This window comes from Stylophora pistillata, chromosome 4 (genome assembly GCF_964205215.1).
Source record: "Stylophora pistillata chromosome 4, jaStyPist1.2, whole genome shotgun sequence".
NCBI classification, from domain to species: Eukaryota; Metazoa; Cnidaria; class Anthozoa; order Scleractinia; family Pocilloporidae; genus Stylophora; species Stylophora pistillata.
In genome coordinates this window covers 28,371,086-28,392,447 of record NC_142522.1, presented here as the reverse complement: position 1 = coordinate 28,392,447, position 21,362 = coordinate 28,371,086, and the positions used below count along the sequence as shown (strand labels likewise).

Below are 21,362 nucleotides of genomic sequence, written 5' to 3'. Positions count from 1 at the left end.
GCGGCCATATAAATAATAGCGAAATAGCTCTACAGCCCAAACAATTCCTAAACATTCTTTTTCTGTGGTAGACAACTTTTCCTCTCTAGGCAGTAGTAGGAAAAGGGGGTTTCTGGCACATTTTAAAAAGACCCCGAAAAACAGGGCAATTTTGAAAACTGATTTTTTTGCATTTTTTATCTCTTTAAAAAAAAAAAACGATGTTTTTCAGGCAAAATGAAGGACACAGTTCCTTTCAAAAAAAATCAAAGAAAAATTGAAGATTTGATTCAGTGGGTTTCTGGCACATTTTCAAAATACCCCGAAAAACAGGGTAGTTTTGAAAACTGATTTTTTTCATTTTTCATCTCATTTAAAAAAAAAGAACGATGTTTTTCAGGCCAAATGATTGGCGCAGTTTCTTTCAAAAAAAATCAAAGAAAAATTGAAGATTTGATTCAGTGGGTTTCTGGCACAATTGCCTGAAAAACAGGGCAGTTTTGCTCAACAACGATGATTTTAAGGCAAAATGATTGGCGCAGTTTATTTTAAGGCAAAATTGAAGAATTTTGAGATTTGATTCTCAAGACAATCTCAAAATTCGTTTGAACCATCAGAAAAAACTAATGACAATATCTCAGAAAAAACACATAGAGGCTTATGAAGCATTCTCCTCATCGAATTCCTTCAGGAGGTAGCTCAGTTTTAGGTGGAACAATCTGAAGCTCTTCTCTGACAAATCCCCGCTTTGGTCCATCTTTTAGATAGTAAAGAACAGGTTCTTTTTCATTCACAAGTGCTTTTTCGATATTGAAAACTTTTAGAGACCAGATTGGATCTGTTGCTCTTCTGTCTCCACCTTCTAACTCGCCGGGAGCATAGAGATATCTCACGTTTTTTGAATAGTCAAGTCTCTTTTCTTTCAAGCCAACAGGTCTTGAATAAGAAGTTGAACTCTTTGCATCAACCACCTTTTCTTTGATTGCGTTAATTGGTTTCTTTCCAGTCAATCTTGTCTCCTCACGATTTAATGCAGAAACAACTTCTGGAAGCCTCTTCACCCATTCTGTTGATCTCGTTCTGTCTTTGAAGTTCATCTCTTGGCCGTATTGGAAACTAAAAAGGCGCTCACCCAAAGTTCGATTAAATCGCTCAACTATCCCCTGATCTCTATGAACGTTTACGTTTCCTCTTCTAATTCTCACATCATGCTTTGCCATCTCTTTAGTTGTTTCACCCATGAATTCACGTCCAGGATCAACCTGAAGAATTTTTGGCCATCTCAATGGTCCTCTTTTGTAGATTGCCTGGAAAGCCTTTGAGACCTCAGAAGATTCTTTTGAGGTGAGAGGTTCAGCAGCCTTGAATCTGCTCGCAACATCGACCACTGTCAATGCATATTTATAGACCTTTCTAAAAAGTTTGTCATGAGGAAGGAAAAGAAGATCAGCCTGATGGACTGCATTTGGAAAATCAACATCAAACGTTGGTCGTGGGATATGCTTAGGTGCAGGCAAATAAATCTGCCAGATGGCTTGTCTCATCAGCCAGAGCTTTGTAACATCTTCAGGAACCCGAGCTTCTTCTGCCAACTTTTTCACTGCACCCAATCCCTTCCAAAATCCTTTCGGGCTATAGTAAACTCTTGAAAGTTTTCTATCCATTTTCTTTTACTTTCACAAAAATCGACTTGCAGCCAATCCAAAAGCCAAAGCCATTCCTCCGGCATAAATCATTTCACCTTGTTTCTGTTGTGTGTTCGGTTTGTAGAAGTTAGAAAAATGTGGTTCTTTCATATCAAGCTCTTCACTATGTGCCTTGTTGTAAAGCTTTAAAGCATAATCTGTATCAACAAAATTTTGATTTGCCTCTTTTTTGATTCGGTCGTTTGCTGAAATCCAATCGAGAAGCTTTGTTCGATTCTCTTGATATTTCTCATAAGCTGCCTGGTATTTTTCTACAGCAAGATCATGTCTCTTCTTCTCTTCTTCAACACTATTTTTATCTCCACTCAAATATTTTGCGAGATAGCTCCCACCAACAAATGCTGTTGCATTGATGAGTGCTCCTCCGATCATTATTGCTATGCTTGCCATTTTATTAATCGCTGGCAAGTTTTCATAATGAAATTAATCTCATAGAATATTGAATTAGTCCGCAAACTTAAATGCATTTCTTAAGATGGCAAAATCTTCTGTTCTTCAAGATATTTTTTTGCTGCGATTGATCCAGCGATCACGAGAGTGAACTTTACATAGTTCATGAGATTTGAACTCGGATCAGAAGTCATCGATTCTTTGATAACTCTCTTTGCTACCCATCCAATTCCAGCAGCCAATCCAGTCAATGTAGCTGAATCAGTCAAAGTTTTCACAAGTGTATTATCAGACATTTTTATTTGAAAGACAAAAAAAATCAATCCATTGGTTTTACTCTTTTTGGAATTTGAGGCAACTCCGCAGAGATGCGCTCAATTTGCCTTGGTTCTGGGTTTGGTTGTGATTTTACGAGCGCTATCAACTCTTTCCTTTTATAGTACAGTCCAGCTTATGAAAGAACAATACTTGCTACTGAAAGAATTTGAGTGAGTGAGAATGATGATGATGTTGATGGCTCTGGCTTTGGTTCTGGTTCTGGCTCTTGGTTTGGTGGCCTCACCTTCTTTTGCTCTCTAACTCTTCTGTTATGTTCAGCAAGCTTTTTCCCAGCAGCGACACGCCCTGGATCTTTTTTCGGTTTCGTCTTATTTTGATCAGTTGAAGTGACCTGTTGTGCTGGCGGCGTCTGCGACTGCGACTGCGACGGCTCGGGCTGTCGCCCTCGCTCTGCTGGATCTTGAGATTCTTTTGCTTCCATTTTATTTCTTGTCACATTATTTTTAAGTTCTTATTCAAGTTCTTATTCAAGTTCTTAGTTCTTATTCAAGTTCTTATTCAAGTTCTTATTCAAGTTCTTATTCAAGTTCTTATTCAAGATCTTATTCAAGTTCTTATTCAAGTTCTTTTTCAGGTTCTTCACAATTACTGTCTACTTCAACATTAACGACATTTGGTTTTAAGGGAACTTCAACATTTTTGGCAGTGAGAAGAGCAGCACTTGCGATCGCCATGTACTTTCCATACTTCAAACTCAAGCTTCCTGCAATCATTCCGAGTTCTCTCTTCACAATGAAGTCATCGTTCAAGTCTTTCATGAGTTTTCCTTCATCAACAGGGAGAAAATACGCCAACGCTTTACACGAAAGCTGAAGAAATGTGTCGACTATCGCATCGCAAGTCTTTGAAGAGATTGAGGCCTCATATCTTTTGAAGTACTTCTCAACATCTTTTTCAGAAAGCCTTTTGACTTGATCCTGGGTGAAAGAGACACCAATCATTTCCTTTGCTCTTCCACTCGCAACGAGAACAGCAAGTTGCTCTCGGTGATCTGAATCACTTGCGGGTTCTGCTTCAAGAATGTTCATAGCAATAATATCTGTGATTGCTTCTTGTTCTTTGTTTGCTTCGCTCATCTCTATTTTATTTCTTTTTCAAATTTTATATCGAAGGGATGGCAAAGTGATAAAATCAAATGAGAATATTTCTCATTCTTCAGCTTTGCTATTAATTCAATTTGCTCTTCTTTCGTCAAATCACCTGCATAATCATCAAATGTTGCCTTCATATCCTTTGCCGAAGGTGTGTAGAATAAAACCAGTGCAGCAATGTTTTCTCTGAATGGTTTTGCGATACTTGTCATCTGCTGTGTGAGCACCCAAACACTGATTCCCTTATGTCTTGCACTAAATGCTAAATTCACGAGTTCATTTGTCCTCTGCTTCACATCCTTTGAAGCCGCACAGTCATCAAGGATGATAAGTGTATTAGTTCCCTCATAAACAAAACTAATGAGCTTGAGACAAAAATCAATCTGGTTTTGGAGTGGAGTCAGGATAAAGAGGTCTTTGTCTAAATCCCCGAAATTATTATAAGTTTTGTTGTGGATGAATGTTGGACAAATCAAAAAAATGTAATCGAATTTCTGATTGAATTTATTGCTCAAAAGATTGACGACATATTTTGTCTTTCCTGAATTTGTTGGTCCAACTATTAATGCATTGAAAGGAATATTCTGAGGATTCATATTTTATAGTGCCCATGTGAAAAAGTTGAGATCTTGTCTTCTTTTATGATTCTCTTATCATCATTTGCGCTCAGAGCAATCTTGTTGATGGTCTCACTGAAAATCTCATGTCTGTGTGATCTGATTACATTCATCTTTCTCATTTGTATGTTTCCGCTAAATAAGCACTTTTTGTAGTCTTCGTGAGTTATATTCTTCTTTATCACAGTCTTCTTGATTCCCTTGCACTTCTTCTCTTCTTTGCCCTCAAGAATCTTGTAGCTGTAAAGTTTTGCTCTCAATCCAACAAACTCCTCAATAATCTTTCCACCAGCCTCATCTTTCATCATGCCCACAACTTTTTTGTTGCAACCAGTTGGGATCTTTGAAATGTGGTCTTTTGGAAAGTTGCTGGTGTCAAACTTTTCTTCAACATCTGCTGCTATGTCCATGTAAAAGTCTTCAGTTTCAATCTCATACATGAGACTGTCAGTGTCTGTGAAAAGAAGCTTGGTTTTATCTCCATATTTCTTTTTTATGTAGTTGTAGTGGAAATCGTACATCAAAGTCTTGCTGAGATCAAGAATAGCCATTCCACAGAAAACTGGCTTGTCAAACTTTATTGATGTTCTCCCCATATGTATTGCAATGAGATTTTCGTCAAATATTGTGCAATGCTTAAAGTTTGGTTTTGCTGAAAGCTTTTGTGCTTTCTTTCGATTGTTGAGAAGCCTCACATCAACTCGTTTCCTGATGTTTTCCATTGTTTTTCCAAACACAGAGTTGTTCATCAACTTGAAGAAATCCTTTTCAAATTCATTCTTTGCATTCTTGCGCAAATTTGTGTTGAGCTCTATATAACTTTTTAGCCAAGGTTCTTCTTCAAATTTGATTCCTCTGTAAATCTTTTTCAGTCTCAAGCCGAGTTCAAGGCACTGTTTGAGATTCTGGTGATGAATAATATATTTCTTCTTATCGTTCAGATTTGGCACCAGTTTCTCAACTTTGTTTGAGTTCATAATGATTCTCTCTGGAGCAAGAGGATAATCGTTGTGAAGATCATGAAGCTCTTTTGGATATTCAAGATCAACCTCAAGAATGCAGTCTCTTGCTCTCCAGTCTCCGATCTCTTCTTGACTCATCCATTTGAAACCTCTGACAGGAAGAGGTTTGCACATTGCCCATCCATAAAGATTGTTTGCGTCAAGATAAGTCAGATATTTTGATGGTTTTTCTCTGTCAAACTTTGAATTCATGTATTTGTTGTTTGCTTTTCCATAGCGATTTGGGATCATTGAGATTCCTCCACGAATTCCTTTCTCAAACATCAGAAGCATGTCTGGATCACTCAAAAGCTCAAGCTCAACTTTTGTCACCTTCAATGCTGCATCCCAAGCCAATCCAGGAGCAGTGTAATACCAAGCAGGATCGAGATTGTAATTCTCAAGGCAGACGTTTCTGAATTCTTCAAACACATCTGCAAGCAAGAGAACATCTGATTTGAGATAAAGATCATGATAATCACCCATGTTCTTCATCTTGAACTCATTCCAGATTTTCTTTGCGTGCTCATAATCTTCTTCACTTATATCACAGTCATTAAGCTTTGAGTAAAACTCTCTTTTTGGTGGAAGTTCTGTTTCTCTGAACTTTTCAATGCTGCTCATGTAATCATATGGATAAACACCCTTTCTTGAGATCAATTCGATTTCGTCTCTAAACACCTCCTCAGTTTTCTTCAGCTTATCATGGCTCAGATTACTGACTAATTTATCGAGAGAAGAAGCCATGAACTTTAAACTATCAATAAAGCGAAGCTCAGTCTTTATGGCAACTTCTTCTTCTTCTTTGTTGGTGTAAGAACCAACAGCAATAGATTTGCTGAAGTTGATGTACTTCTCTTCATTATTGGGAATGCATTTTATGTCCCCCTCAGTCTTTCCAAGATTCTTGACAAAAAGATGAGAGTCATAACCAGCCAAGTTGTGAAATATGACAGGAGTGAACTTTGGCTTTGCGAATTGAAAATTGCAATTTCTGTGTGCAGCTCCTCTATACTTGCCAGTGAAATGACAGTGATCTCTAACTTTGTCGTGCGAGTTGCCAATCAAAGCGAGCACAACAGGATCAGTACTGAAAGACTCACCACATATCCAACAGCACTTCGCTGCATTGAACATTTTCTTGTCTTCATCAGTGAAGATCATCTTCTTTTTAAAGTCAAATTCTTTGTGAATCTTCTTGATGTTCTCTTCAAGCATTTCAACAAAGATCTGAGCAACATCCTCATCCTCAGACTTTGCTCTGTAGATTACTGGCTCTTGAGAATAAAGCTGGTCATCAAAGCAGACAACCTTATAGCAAAAGCCGGACGGTTTATGTTTTTGATATTTAATGGTGAAGCTCTTATCGCTTCTTGGCTCACAAGAGTGAATAGGTTTTGTGAAAGACTCAAAGTCAGCATAAACAACAAAGGGCACTCTTATTGAGCGGTTATGATTCTTGAATTTGATAAAAGTTCCTATTTTTGGCATTTGAATCTTGACAGCCTCATTGTTTGCGCAGAGTACCTCGTGCTCCGCAAGCTTTTCTCTGCTTGAAAAGTGATTCAAACACCTGAGGCAAAATTCTTTTGGTTCTTTATGCTTTGAAACTTGACTCGAGAGAAGCCTGCTGATGTTGTTTATCAAGCAGTAGTGTTTAATAGCGCCAGCGACTCCGTCTTTCTCGATAACAAGAAGATTGATCACCTGATTCCTTTCTTCAGCTGGTGACTTACTTATTCTGAGAGGATAGACTCTGGCCTTACTTTCATAACCAAACACGTTTACCGCGATATTTTCGTTCTGTTTTTCAAACCTTTTTATTTTGTCAAGCTCAACCGGGAAGTTGATTCCTCTCCAGTCGAGTCGATCAGATTGTTCTTTTAGAATCTTTGTTATTCTTTGAGGGTTTTTCTCAACTGGATAAAGCGCTCTTGTAATGCACCATTTAAAACATTCATTATCTTGATTTTCCATATTGATTATTGCTTTTTTTCCTTTAAGCGCTTTCGGTAGTTTGATGTAAGAGCTGCCGTTCAAAGGGTTGTACTCTACAAGATGCAGGTCAAATGTTATGACTCTGTGAAACTCCCAGTTACTTCCGTTATTGTTGAATTCTTCAATTCTTTCTTGAATGGTTTGCATAAATCTTTCATACGCTTCGCTTTCATCAGTTGCATTAAGATTTTCAATTGTGTTGGTGTGGAAATAAGCGTCAAGATACTGAACTTCTCCATCCATAGCTCGCCTCTTCATCTCGCAAGAAAGAATCATCTTGAGTCTTGTCTGGCGGTTCTCTCTCATGATTTTCAAGACTGCCGGTTTTGCCTCCTGCATGAACTGATTTGGCCCAAAACCCTCAACTCCATCTATTCTGAATTGTCTTGCGAAACCTCTCAATGCAGATGCTGACTCCCGAACTGTAGCGCTAGTGCTAAATGGATTATTTTCGTAGTTTTCAACGAACTCGTTCCATTCATCTGCTATTGTCGCGTCATCCGAAGTGGTGACGTATGGTCTCAATCCAAGCATCTCTTCAATTTCTCTTATTTCTCTTCTCCTTTGTTCTTGCAGATCAAGCGTTAGCGAGTGTCCAGAATTTCTTGTTGGTCTGAGAACTGGGGCATTGAAATCTGCTGGAATTGGGTGGTCAATAATGTTCGCTATCAACTCAATCAACTCTTGCTTTCTGAGGCTTGAATATTTTTTTAGCCCGAGTCGCTTTGCCTCGGCTTTTAATTCTTTAACTTTCCAGTTCTCCATTTTTTATAAAAATATAAAAAATTTATATTTTTATAAAATTTTTTCAGCTTTGGAAATTTGCTGGAATAAGATCAGTGTAGTAATTATAAAAATCTGCTTTTCTTTTCAAAGTAAATTGTGAAATTTTTCTGAGCTTGCCTTCACAGTGATCTTTTATTTCTTCATCTGTCAAAAGCAGAAAGAGGTCATCATCAATATCTTTTGGAAAGCGATAAGTTTTCTTCAGTCTTAATCTATCTACTTCTATTCTATTTATCCAAAATTTATTTTTTATCTTGTGAATGAGATCAAAATCTGTGTACATCATTGTGAATTGATGGCCTGTTATTTTCTCGCGCTCGTCTCTCAACCATTTTTCATATTCCTTTCTCGGTTCAAGATATTTAGCTTCAAGGCGCCTTTGAACGAGAAAAGTTTTGCTTTTTCTGAGTCTTCTGTCAACTTCTCTCTTTTCTTCGTCGCTGAGAAGATCATAATCATCAAGAGTCCATTCAAATGGTTTTAATAATCTTCTCACTGTTTGTGTTTTTATTTTTCTTGCTGGATCTCGAAATTTACAGAAAAAGCGGAATTCTTTGTCTGCTTCATCTATTTCAAATTCTGCTCGCTTCGCTTTTCGCTTCGCTTCTCGACTTCCTGACATTTTTATATAATATAAAAAATATTTTTTTAGAAAATATAAAAAATGGAAGAAAAGAAAAATTTGAGAACGCAGTCGCTAACGCAGTTGATTCCAAGTCGGCTGACGCCTATAAGCACAAAAGATTTCATAGAAATTGTCAAAGGCTGCGGAATAAAATACAGAAACAAGATTCCAAGCAAAGAATTAAAAGAAATGCTCGGCTATTGTCCTTTGAAAAGCAAACGGAAGGTTGAAGTGAGTGATGAAACCGGTTTTCGCAAAGAATATCAATCACTCGGAGAAGCCGCCAAAGATTGTGGAATATCGAATTCTTCTGCTATTAAATATGCGCTGGATAATCAAAGAAATTTCATCAAAAGAAGATCAGACCAGAAAAAATTATTTGTGAGAGAAATTTGGCATGATGTCAATAAAACCGGAAATGAAAGATTGTTTTGAATAATGAATTATCATTGAGGGGGAAGAAGATTCTTTTCACAGAAAGCGAATGTTTTTCAACGTGGGAGATTACATCAGAGTTTCAAATAAATGAAAAGCACGTGCTTTTTTGTGTTGCGTGGGAGATTAAATCAGAATTTTAAATAAATGGAAAGCACGTGCTTTTTTGTGTTGTGTGGGAGATTACATCAGAATTTTAAATAAATGGAAAGCACGTGCTTTTTTGTGTTGCGTGGGAGATTACATCAGAATTTTAAATAAATGGAAAGCACGTGCTTTTTTGTGTTGCGTGGAAGATTGCATCAGAATTTTAAACAAATGACAAACAGGGTTAAAGAACGTACTTTACCAGCTTGTCATTTATTTAAAATATTCGTGTGTGCGAAGAATTACGCTCTGAAGATGAACAGCCCATCCGTCTCCTCAGAGGAAGAAGAACGTATGTTTACAAGTGAAGAAGATGATGAAAACAATAATCTCAATGAGGAACAAGAGGAGATTCTAAACGAACATATTGAATACCATGAAGAAATGAAATCTCTCATGGAAAATGTTCGTGAGGTGGCTCAGAGAAGAGGTATTGAAGCAGCGAAATCCCTTCTAAAAGATAAGCCGAAAAAACCGGAAAGGACGGTAGAATCTTTATTTTCTGTCGAAAAGGCTGGCCCCACAGAAGCGCAAACAAACGCTTATTTAGAAAGTCGTCGTCCAAACTCAACACAACCAAGCGCTGGTACACTTCCTGCGGTAATGGCCAACCCTGAAACTTGGGAAGCGGCGGCCACTTGCATAAAAGCGGTCAATGCGACAATCAATCGCTCACATCTACTTGAAAAAAGAGTTGGACTCGGTTTTTTTATGGAAAAAGGCGAAGATCTTTTCAGAGATGCAAAGCTTCTGGGTAAAGTCGAAGGTACATTTGAAAGCTGGATTAAAAAAAACACTGGATTATCATCGCGTTATGCCAGAAAGCTTAGAGCCATTGCGAGGGTAATTTGTAATTATCCAAAACTTTACAGACTGAACATGTCAATATCTGATACCTACAAGCGGCTGCCAGACATCAGAAAGATGCTGGAAGTTGAACAGTACAGGGAGGCATGGTCTTCAAATTAAAAATATATTTGTGACGACAAAGCAAATGCGTCAGTAACATTTTTTTTTCCTTAGCAACCGCGGTCATATAAGACCGGCGCATCCAAGCAAAATTAATGTGTCAATAACATTTTTTTTCCTTAGCAACCGCGGTCATATAAGACCGGCGCATCCAAGCAAAATTAAGGTGTCAATAACATTTTTTTTCCTTAGCAACCGCGGTCATATAAGACCGGCGCATCCAAGCAAAATTAATGTGTCAATAACATTTTTTTTCCTTAGCAACGGCGGTCATATAAGACCGGCGCATCCAAGCAAAATTAATGTGTTAATTCATGATTTCTGTCTTGAGATAAACAAAGAAAACCCACTCGGTCTTTTGTCGAATTCAACTCTCAATTCTTTGCGAGTGTAGGGGGCACCAGTGTAAGCAGAGAGCCCAATTTTTTTTGGTATTCTTTTTTTATTTCCTCTCTGAGAGTTGCAGTCTCTGCCCGCTTCGCTTCCTCAACTTTCTCTGGAGAATTTCGTCTGAGTTCTTTTTTCAGAGAATAATATTGATCAATTTCGCTCAGTATCGAAGCGAATTCGACATCTGTTATCGAAGAGTCTTTCATGGCCTTTGACACGAGTCGGCTGATTGTTCGTTGCTTCGCTTCAGCAAGAGAGACGGTTTTTTCGTGTTTTTCAGTCTTTTTCACGAGAGATTTGTTCGCGAGAGTCGTCGCGGCAGACGCTAAAGCAAGCAAACCCGCAATGCTTGTCAAAGGCACAGAAATTATAATTCCCACACCGCTCAAAGCACCTGCGAAACCACCTATCGACAAAAGAGCTGCCGTGACGGATGTGACTGATGATGTTATGCGGCACACAGCTTTTACTCTCTTGTATTTTTTTGCGACTTTCTGGTAATGTAAAATCTCATTTTCAATTTCCTTCTGGCAATCACAAATCTTTTTCAACCTGAAATCAGAGCCCGAATTTGGAAGAGAAGGATACAGCGGTGGAGCACTTGGTAAAATATTTTCAGCAGACATTTTTAATAATTAGATTATCTCAAACTCAAATCTCATTGGCATTCCATCAAAATCAATTATTTTGTCATTTTCATCAGTCACAGAAATCTTCATTGATGTGATGTCATTCCTTTGAGATATTTTTCGCGGTGATGGGGTTTCTGAAAAATAGTTCACCCTCTCAAAGGGTTCTCCTGCAATGTCAAAACACACAAGAACTTGTGACGGCTTTCCATTGAATAAATTTTCATTCTCATCCAAAAGATCACAGCGGATAAGATAGTTGTTAAATGATGAAAAAGTTTTGACAAAATTGATTTTTTGCAAACGCCGTTTAATCCCAAGAAGACCAGCCAGATCATTATCAAGAAGAATTTTTTTGTTGTGAGGATTTTTAATTTCCAAACTTGCCCTTGAGGCATTCAGTTGTACTTTGACTCCTTCGTTTTTCAATCTTTCCTCAAGAGCTTCGCCAAGGCTTTTCAGTGAATAATTTCCTTCAGGAATTGTCTTTACAGATGAATTGTCCTGAGCATCAAATATAGAGATTTCTCCAGAGCGACTCAGGTTGTGCCAGGAGTTGTAAAGAGAACAACTCACCAGCCTGATACTTCGCTCAACAAGATTCAAAAGAGGTTCTTTGAAGAGAACTGTGAAATCATTTGAAACTTCAATAACTGTCAACAAAACCATTTTGATTTAAAAAAACAAATTAAAATGTTCATTGCGTGGTTAAGATCAGATGAAGCAAAAAGAATTGCTGAGAAAAAAAGAACAAAAGCCTGGAATGATTTCCAAGCACAATATCCGAATGCAGATTTGAGCAAGTTCAAAGTTCAGGTAACATTCTTTAGCAAAAAGGAGGGAAAAGCAGAAGTTTACTTAAATCGAACTGATGGTGTTCAAACTAGCGTCTCAGGATCAATCAGAAAAGAGTGGGGTGATGAAATGAAGCGTGCGCTTGGAATAGCAGGATTTCCCATCGAGCTCACTTTGAATCCTTCTGCAATTAAGGAGGTTCCAGCAGTTCCCTTTCACGAGATGCAAAAAGCCACCTTAATGAAGAGATAAAGATATTTATCACCCCAAATCAATATTTCAAAGCAAAATTCAGAGATATATTCACAAGAATGAAAGTTCAGCACAGCTCAGGCGCAGAATCAAAGAGATGGCTTGCTGGGCCGAATATGAGCTACTGGCCTCAACAACTCAACTTTGCTGTGTGGTGCGCTACTTCAGGCTGTGGAATCTCTCGTGAACTACTTGACATGGTTCCAGAACAGATCAAATCGTTTCTGCAGTTTCACATTTATTTCACAATCAGAAGAATTCTCTTTGAGATGGGTGGAATACAGAGTGAATCAGCTCTCCCGGGCGACTCAACTTTCAGTCAGACGAATAATAACTACGATCAGCCGTCGTTCAAAAGATTGTGTTCAGAATTTGAAATTTCGTCGAGCACAGACTTCCGCTTCAAAGAAGGAAGCAATCACGGTCTCGGATCTGTTTTCATTTATGTCACAAATACTGGACCTATGGCAACTGCAATCCCATATCCTGGTGACAACAAGTTCAGCGATGAAGGTGGAAAAGCTGAGAAAGGCAATCTGATATATTTCATAAGGAATGACAATGTTAAAGTTGAAAAACAATTTGAGTTTTTCATGGCAGATAAGTCAGAAGGCTTGACGCAAGCCGGGATGGCGAGATTGAATCAGTCGATCGAGGCATTTGTTTATTGTATTCTTGGTTCACAAGTTAATGTAAGATCATCCATCTTGGGTTTATCAGGAAGTGCGAAAGAGGCACAGAGTGAGTTCCTTGTTTTAGTCGAGGATGCGATCAGAATGACAGACATCTCAAAGAGCGTACAGAGGTTTCAGCTCGCAATTGATGAGGCGAAAGTCAGACTTGATCTTGCAATCTCACCAGGTAATTGGCTGATGCCTTCAAATCTTGTTTTGAACACACAGAGCACAGTTGGGTATAATAACAAGCTTAAGAAGGCAAGTTCTGACATGAAGTTTGGGGTTAATAAATCAGTGAATTTGGATATGAAATCAGTCGGAGTTAAGCATATGAATGGGGGCTCATCAAAAATCAAGAGACCTACTTCTCAAAAGGCTTCAACTGAGGTTCAGTCTGAGGCTACGAAGACAAGCGTGAGCGACAGCAAGAGCGACAGCGATACAAATCATGATAAAATTAAGGTTGGATTGATTTCAGTTGGACTGGTCTCTGCCTTCCTGATTCATCGCCTTTTGTTTTGAAATCGCTCAACCATGAATATGGCAACACCCATTATCAGAACCCAAGCATTTTGTCCGAGAAAGCTAATCACTGAGCCAGCAGCTCTAAAAACGAAGCCGACTATTGAACCAATGAGACCTGGTAAAATTCCAGCGATCTTTTTTTCCAAGAGTCTTCAGCCCGTTCCCCACCCCTTTTGCAACAGTCTTTAAGCCTTTTGTCAATGTGTTCACAATCACTCCAATCGTTGTTCCAACTGCCAAAACAACAGCAGAGACTGTAAAACCATACTTTTTGAAGATGTTTCTAACTCTCTCACGGAGCGATAATCTTTCTTCTAGACTCTCTCTTTCATTCTCAAGTGCATCAATCTGCTTTTGATTTTCTGCTATTCTTTCTCTTGCTCGTTCTCTTATAGCAGGGTTTTCATTCTCATCATCAGCAATATCTCGATCATCTTGAATTGACTGTTGTAGCTTCTCAATTTCTTTATCTTTCTGTGCAATCAAAACCTCTCGCTCTGGACCAAGTGATTTTTTAATTTCTTTTGAGAGACTTGGATTCAACCTCTGCTCATTTGTGCCTCTTTCTTCAGTAAACAAAGGATATGTTTTCTTGCCTTGACCAAACATCTTCACCTGCAACCTTCCTTTCTTGCTATAAGAAACCTCAAGTTCTGAAGCTTTTGCCTCAGGAAAAATTGTAGTAAGTGTTTCCCATGCATTCTCATTTGAAGTTAAAACTCGCGAACCAAAAATATCACCTTCAATAAAAGATGTCTCAGCAGTTTTTGAGCCCTTTTCTTGCTCTCTGTTCATTGTTGTCATTGGAATTTCTTCGCCTGAGGGCCCCGGAGTTGAATTCTTGTCTGGTTGAAAAGGTGTTGTTGTGTCACCCTCATCATCATCATCATCATCATCATCATTATGTTCTAATAGAGGATCAGTATCTCCAAAATCTGCCATTTTTTAAAATATCTTTTATAAAAAAATGGAAGTCAGTGAAAGAATTGGCCCGAGTTTTGAAAAAAAGATGTCAAACGCTCTCAAGGCAGACCGTGTGATTCACAGAGTAACATTCAACCCGAATAGTGCTTCCCCTGGTGAAGTCCTCAGAGTTCCAGTTCCAAAACTTGATAATGGGGTAGTACTTGTGCATGGTTCGCTCGCACTCGTCTTCAACTTGGCAGTCGCTGGGCATGCAAACAATTTCCTCGTGAACAATGTAGCAAGAGCTCTTGTCGATCGACTTACTTTGAAGTTTGCAGGAGAAATTGTGCAAGACACTGATGGTTATGATTTATTCAAGCTTTGGGAGGACCTCTTCTTGACTGAGAATGAGAGGGCAAACATGTTCAGAGAAGGTATTCAGTCTGAAGATCTTTCGAAAATCAGATGCAGCGCTGGAGATAAGAAGACTTCGGGCGTTGATAAAGAAAATAAGCTCAATGAAGTTTATGGGAAAATGTACAGGATTCCATTGGATCATGATATTTTGAAAGATCATGGAGCCTTTTTTCCGAAAGCTCTTTCTGATGAGCTTCTCTTCGAGCTCAGGCTTGCACCTGCTGGTAGTGTTGTGAAGGGATCCGACCCAACAAAACTTTATTATAAATTGACTGACATCCAGCTTGAGTATGAAGTCATTCACAGCCAAAAACTTGCTGATGAAGCCCTTTCTAACTACAAAAATGGAAAGAGATTCATGTACGAGCATATCACTCATCTCAAGACAATCTCAATAGATAAAGGTTCAGACACAATCATCAATGAGAGCATCAATGTCCCAAGGAGGTCTATGAAGGGGCTTCTTCTTCTCTTTTATGAGACATACACAGCAGGAACAAGAAATAGTGAAAAGACGTTTAATCCCAACATCACTGATGTTAAGCTGACTGTTGATGGTATTCCAAATAAGATTTACAGCCAAGGAATGCAGGCAAGAGATATGTGGGAAGAAGTCTTTAGAAGATTTGGGAAGGAGAACAGCGCGATGAATGCAACAGACTTTTATGCTGGAGACAGATTCGGTCTCTTTATCGATCTTAGAAGCATGAGAGACAATGATCTTCATGGTTCAGGATTGAGATTGGTGAATACAAAAGATGGAGTTCATCTTGCAATTAACAGGAAAGGATCAGGTTCAGGAAATGTTAAATGTCACATCTTCATTCTTTCTGATGCTCAGCTCAACATCGTCAACAGAGAGCTTGAAAGTGTGACCTATTAATAACGCGATCGTGTGTTTTTTCTGAGATATTGTCATTAGTTTTTTCTGATGGTTCAAACGAATTTTGAGATTGTCTTGAGAATCAAATCTCAAAATTCTTCAATTTTGCCTTAAAATAAACTGCGCCAATCATTTTGCCTTAAAATCATCGTTGTTGAGCAAAACTGCCCTGTTTTTCAGGCAATTGTGCCAGAAACCCACTGAATCAAATCTTCAATTTTTCTTTGATTTTTTTTGAAAGAAACTGCGCCAATCATTTGGCCTGAAAAACATCGTTCTTTTTTTTTAAATGAGATGAAAAATGAAAAAAATCAGTTTTCAAAACTACCCTGTTTTTCGGGGTATTTTGAAAATGTGCCAGAAACCCACTGAATCAAATCTTCAATTTTTCTTTGATTTTTTTTGAAAGGAACTGTGTCCTTCATTTTGCCTGAAAAACATCGTTTTTTTTTTTTTAAAGAGATAAAAAATGCAAAAAAATCAGTTTTCAAAATTGCCCTGTTTTTCGGGGTCTTTTTAAAATGTGCCAGAAACCCCCTTTTCCTACTACTCTAGGCTGTAACTTTCTACTAGCATATGCTATGGGGTGTTCCTCCCCGTCCTGATCTTTCTGACTTAAGATGGCCCCAAGACCTCTATTTGACGCATCTACTTGCAAAATGAACTCGTCATTCCAGTGTGGTGGCCTCAAAACAGGGGGAGTCTGCATTGCAACTTTCAAATCCTGAAAAGCTGATTCATGATTAGTACTCCATTGAACCTTAGAGGGATTTTTACCCTTAGTGAGGTCGGTAAGGACAGCAGCCCGTTCCGAAAAATCTGGGATAAATTTCCTATAATACCCGATTAAGCCAAGAAAAGATCTTACCTGCTTCTTAGTTTCTGGTCTGGGATATTCTTTAATGGCTTGAACCAAAGCTGTGCGGGGCTGAATTCTATCACCTCCAACTCTGTGACCAACAAAATCGACCGTTGACATCGCGATCTTACATTTGGACGGCCTAGCATTCAGTTTGCACTCTCGTAACCGTTGTAAAACCTGTTGGAGCTCAAAAAGGTGTTGGGGAAAAGATGTTGACGTGTCAACCTCGACATCATCAATGTAGGCATCTGCAAAATCTAACCCCTGCAAGACTTTCTCAGACATCATCCTCTGAAAGGATGCTGGAGCTGTTTTCATACCAAATGGCATAACTAAGAACTCATACAAGCCTTTGGTAGTAATAAATGCGGACTTTTCGATGGTAGAGGTCTCCAAGGGAATCTGCCAGTAACCTTTTGTGAGATCAATTGTACTAATGTACTTAGCAGAGGCAATCTTCTCAATCATACGTTCCATGGAGGGAATAGGATAAGCATCCATCTTTGTGACAGAATTCATTTTTCTGTAATCGACACACAGTCGTATTGTACCATCTGGTTTGGGAACAATGACAACAGGGGCCGCCCATGGACTAGTAGAATGGCGTATTATGCCCATTTCCAGCATATTTTCAATCTCTTTGTTAACCTCCTCCTCAAGTTTTTGAGGGACCTTATAAGGGGCGCACCTAATGGGTGGGGAATCACCCGTGTCGATTTTATGCACCGCTACATTGGTTACATTTGGTTTTCCTGAAAATACATCAGAATACTCATGTAGCAAGTTTTTTACCTGTCGTCTTTGATCTTCCGTCAAATTATCAGAGATCACTACATCTTTACAAGTCTCATCGTGACCAAATGGGAAAACGTTGCTTTCGTGCGGCAGTGGCATCTCTGGGGACTCCGCCATTACTAAAGCAGCCATTTCATCACGGCTCTGCCATTTGCTAAGCAAATTAATGTGATAAGTGCGATGCTGTTTGTACATCTTGCCTGTATCAAGCTCATAATTCAATCCGTCCTCTAGTGCTCTAGTGACTTTGAAGGGTCCTTGCCATCTCATTTCTAATTTACTCCCAGGGGTGGGAAGCAAAACTAAGGCTTTGTCTCCAACTTCTAAGTGTCGTTTTGAACTATGAATATCATACAACCGTTTCTGCTTACCTTGGGCTTGCTTCAAGTTTTCTTGAACAACTTGTTGCATCGTTGCAAGTCTTCTTCGGATCTCAAGGACATGAGTTATCAGATTGTCTTCTAAAGATGATCCTTCCGACCAAGTCTCCTTGATAACGGCGAGGGGTCCTCTCACCGTATGTCCATAAAGTAATTCAAAGGGTGAGTAACCAGTGGACTCACAAGGAATCTCTCTATAAGCAAAGAGTAAGTATGGAAGATACTTGTCCCAGGTTTGAACTCGCTCTCGAACAAACTTCCTCAGCATACTCTTTAAAGTGCCGTTGAAACGCTCCACTAACCCATTTGCCTGGGGGTGGTACACTGATGTCTTAATCTTAGTTATGCCTAATTGCTCATACAGCTGGGCCATAAGCTTACTCATGAAATTGGAGCCCTGGTCAGACACTATCTTATCGGGGATACCCACCCTAGAGAAATACTGAATCAATGCATCTGCGACCGCTTTTGAGCTCGTTGACCGTAAAGGAATGGCCTCTGGGTACCGTGTAGCATAATCTACGATTGTTAAAATGTACCTGTAACCCGTTGTTGTCCTGGGTAATTCTCCTACAATGTCGATGGCAATTTTCTTAAAGGGTTCAGTAACAATATCTACAGGCCTCAAGGGTGCCCTTTTTGACTTCAGCTTCCTGGCTACCACCTGACATTGCGGGCAAGTTGCACAATATTTGCGAACATCAAAGCTTAGACCAGGCCAGAAAAAATGTGCGGTTATGCGTTCAACTGTCTTCTTGCTACCCATATGACCTGACAAGGGGATTGTGTGACCAACACGCAGGATTTCATTCCTATAGGATTCTGGTACTACAATTCGATCAACAAACCTTGTTCCATTATGTTCTTCGGGAAGATATTTACGGTGCATCAGGAGGTCGTTAGTGAAGAAGTACCCATCCGATTCTTGTGGTGCCATTTTGGATGATTTCTTGCGTACTTTCTCGAGAGTCACGTCTGACTTCTGATCCGCTATCAGCTGGTTTCTGTCTCTATCTAGGATGTTTACTGGAGGTTTAACTTTACTAGGTTCTATTATCAAAGTATCACTCTCAGGATTCTTCTTACTTGTCTCTTCCTGTACCATGCCCTCAAATAACCTTTGCAAATCTCCTTCCTCTGGAGCTTCAGGCTTTATTTCTTTCTTCGCTAAACTCTTGACGGCGAGTGAATTTTCCCTGTCAATTAGCTCGTCTGCTTTCAATTGGGCTTCTTGTAATGCTTTCTGTCTCCTAGTCATCACGAAGGCCTCATCTCCACCAATGTCATCAGCTAGAACATTTCTCTCCCATTGGTCCAAAACATTTTGTCTCGACAGTGTTCTTCCAAAAGACGACCTGCCAAGTAAGCAATCTACGGGTAGCCTCTCCAACACTCCTACTAATTCTACGTGTTTACCTTCTTTGCTGTCAAATTCAACGTTTGCAAGTGGGACTGTAAGACGTTCTCCCGCAGCTGTTAATACTGTGATATTCTCCCCTGTGAAGGCTGTATTGTTTACATATCTTTTCTGGACTAGAGTCCTAGTACAACCAGAATCAATGACCATTTCTGCAATTTTCCCGTTTATTTTACCTCTAACATTGCAAGGAGGGAACTGAGATTGTTCTGAGGTTAGGGGTGTCATACACAGGAGGTACCCCTGTGAAGGCTTCCCACGGCCCTTTCCACAGTTGAACGACATGTGACCTGGTTTACCACATTTGTAACATTTAATTTCAGGCCTCGTGGTTCTACGGGCTGGAGGGGAGGATGGTTTGGAGGGTCTTACATGGTATTGGTCTTGTTTCTGTTCAGACAATAAGTTATCCGCCTTAACATCTGGCCTCTTCTTTTTCCCAAATTTCTCATAACTAGCGGTTGACATATACTTACCATCAACAAGTGGCCCTTTCCTAGATTGAACATGTAAATTAGCAAGGTTGCCAAGTTCTTCAGCAGTTTTGGGCTTTTGCTCCTTTAACCAAGCTCTAAGCTCAGGACTTACCGCATCAAGAAGTCGCTCCATCAATACCTGTTCAATTATCTTATCCGCATCACCAGTAGCCTCGGCAACAGCTATCCAGCGGCTGAGATACCTTCGGGTTCTGTTTCCCCACTGGACGAAGTCCTCGTCGGGCTTTTTCTCTGAGGTTCGAAACCTATATCTATAGTGATCTGCGGTTAACTGGTAGGCTTTAATAATGCTTGCCTTACTCTCGTGGTAATCCTGGCATGCAGGGTCTGGGATTTCTAAATAAATAGACTTAGCCTTTTCAGTGAGCTTGGGTACTAAATTACCAACCCATTCCCCCTCGGGTAAGGATTGCGCCCTTGCAGTCATTTCAAAAATCCGGAAAAAATCATCTATATCTTCACTCTCCCTCATTTCCCTGATTTTGATAAACTTGGGCCTTTTAACCTCATTGTCACTTACTTGTTTCCTTTCAAACTCCCTTACAGCAAATTCTTCCTTTTCGGCTCTAAGGTTTCTGAGTCTCTCCTCCTCTCGTACCAAACGCCTTTCTTCTTCTTGGGCTTTTTGAGTTTCAAACTCCCTTCTCTCCCTCTCTAATTCCCTTTCAGCCTGACGCCTTTCTCTCTCCACCTCCCTTTCTAACTCCCTCATTTCTCTGTGTTCCTGACTAATTCTCTTCCGCAGTTCTAACATCTGCAGCTCACGCTCTTGTAACTGTAATTTCTGCTCAAAACTAAGACCAGTCTCCAAAGTTTCCTCCGCAAGGTTTTCTTCTGGTGCATCGAAACTCTGACCTATGCGATCTGACGTTCTGAGTTTGCTTGCTAAAGTCTTAACACCATCCTTAGGAGAAAAATGAATACCTCGTTTGATAGCCTCAGCTCTAAGATCTTTAAGGACCCAGGAATCATAGCCGATCGCTGCAGTAGCCATATTAAATAATCGTATACTATTACCTTGCGTGTCTCCTGTTGAGCTGTTTATGTAAACTGTTAAGGAGCGATCCCACTTCTGACACCAAAATATGTGACGAATCCGCGCCACAAAGGTGGGTGCCCCCTAACACAAACAAAACACAGAACATAAACGAGTCCGAGAACACACGCCACAATACAACTAAACGTAGGCCTAGAGATATTTATTATGCTAATTAAAACAATAAAGCGACTAACAATAACGATAATACAATGATCTAATTAATTTACAGGAATACGCTAACTTAAACTACAGTGCACTAAACTATTTACAAGATTATTACTATTAAGATAAAAATAAGGTTTTTTTTTTTAGTTCAGTTCGGTTGGGTTTCACCTTACGCCTGCGTCCGTGTTCTTCTCTTGTCCACAAATCACCACGCTCCACCAACAAACAGTGCCCTGCCAAACCAAACTCCCGTTTCTCCAACCAGGTTCCTGTCTCACCCGTTCTCAACTTTGCTCGTTTCCTTCGTTTCAACTTTGCTTCGTCTTCTGACAACTTTGCAGTTTTCAACTTTTTACTTCTCGTAACTTGATTCGCTCAGACTTGTTATTGAATTAGTTACTATCTCTTCTTCCTTTAGCTCACAGTCTGGTAGATTCTTTGCACACCCGTTCCCCCGCAAATGGTTTTCTACCGTGAAATGGAACGATTATTCTGAATGAATTTCTCAGAAATGATACTGTGCCGAGTCTCCGTCGACTCAAATTTTTCCACGCTCTTCGCTCGTAACTCACAAACCTTCACCTCACTTCTTCAAAAAAAACCACCCCGTACCAAACCACCCAAATCCTTAAATACACATGGACGCAAGG

General features: G+C 39.5%; 7 protein-coding genes across 7 annotated transcripts; 2 read left to right on the top strand and 5 right to left on the bottom strand.

The window, feature by feature from the left end:
• Positions 1–653: 653 nt before the first annotated feature.
• Positions 654–1,643, bottom strand: LOC148733196 (uncharacterized). The gene has a single exon (XM_088757963.1). The coding sequence runs from the start codon at positions 1,641–1,643 to the stop codon at positions 654–656; it is 990 nt and encodes a 329-aa protein (XP_088614089.1).
• A 12-nt stretch (positions 1,644–1,655) lies between these two features.
• LOC148733195 (uncharacterized) lies at positions 1,656–2,082 on the bottom strand. The gene has a single exon (XM_088758362.1). It carries the CDS (start codon positions 2,073–2,075, stop codon positions 1,656–1,658), a length of 420 nt encoding a protein of 139 aa, XP_088614488.1. The 5' UTR covers positions 2,076–2,082.
• Positions 2,083–4,097: 2,015 nt separating this feature from the next.
• On the bottom strand, positions 4,098–5,362 carry LOC148733194 (uncharacterized). The gene has a single exon (XM_088758361.1). It carries the CDS (start codon positions 5,334–5,336, stop codon positions 4,098–4,100), a length of 1,239 nt encoding a protein of 412 aa, XP_088614487.1. The 5' UTR covers positions 5,337–5,362.
• Positions 5,337–9,115, bottom strand: LOC148733193 (uncharacterized; the record flags this gene model as incomplete). The annotated part of the gene is made up of 1 exon (XM_088757962.1): positions 5,337–9,115. A coding segment is annotated over exon 1 (2,550 nt), but the record flags the coding sequence as incomplete, so codon positions are not given.
• A 2,668-nt stretch (positions 9,116–11,783) lies between these two features.
• On the top strand, positions 11,784–13,348 carry LOC148733192 (uncharacterized). Its single transcript, XM_088758358.1, has one exon. The coding sequence runs from the start codon at positions 12,209–12,211 to the stop codon at positions 13,346–13,348; it is 1,140 nt and encodes a 379-aa protein (XP_088614484.1). The 5' UTR covers positions 11,784–12,208.
• A 962-nt stretch (positions 13,349–14,310) lies between these two features.
• Positions 14,311–15,847, top strand: LOC148733191 (uncharacterized). The gene has a single exon (XM_088758360.1). It carries the CDS (start codon positions 14,319–14,321, stop codon positions 15,555–15,557), a length of 1,239 nt encoding a protein of 412 aa, XP_088614486.1. The 5' UTR covers positions 14,311–14,318; the 3' UTR covers positions 15,558–15,847.
• A 197-nt stretch (positions 15,848–16,044) lies between these two features.
• Positions 16,045–20,573, bottom strand: LOC148733190 (uncharacterized). The gene is made up of 3 exons (XM_088757961.1): positions 18,443–20,573; positions 16,426–17,788; positions 16,045–16,281 (listed from the first exon to the last, which is right to left on the bottom strand). The coding sequence occupies exons 1-3, from the start codon at positions 20,500–20,502 to the stop codon at positions 16,045–16,047; spliced, it is 3,660 nt and encodes a 1,219-aa protein (XP_088614087.1). The 5' UTR covers positions 20,503–20,573.
• Between the last annotated feature and the right edge of the window lie 789 nt (positions 20,574–21,362).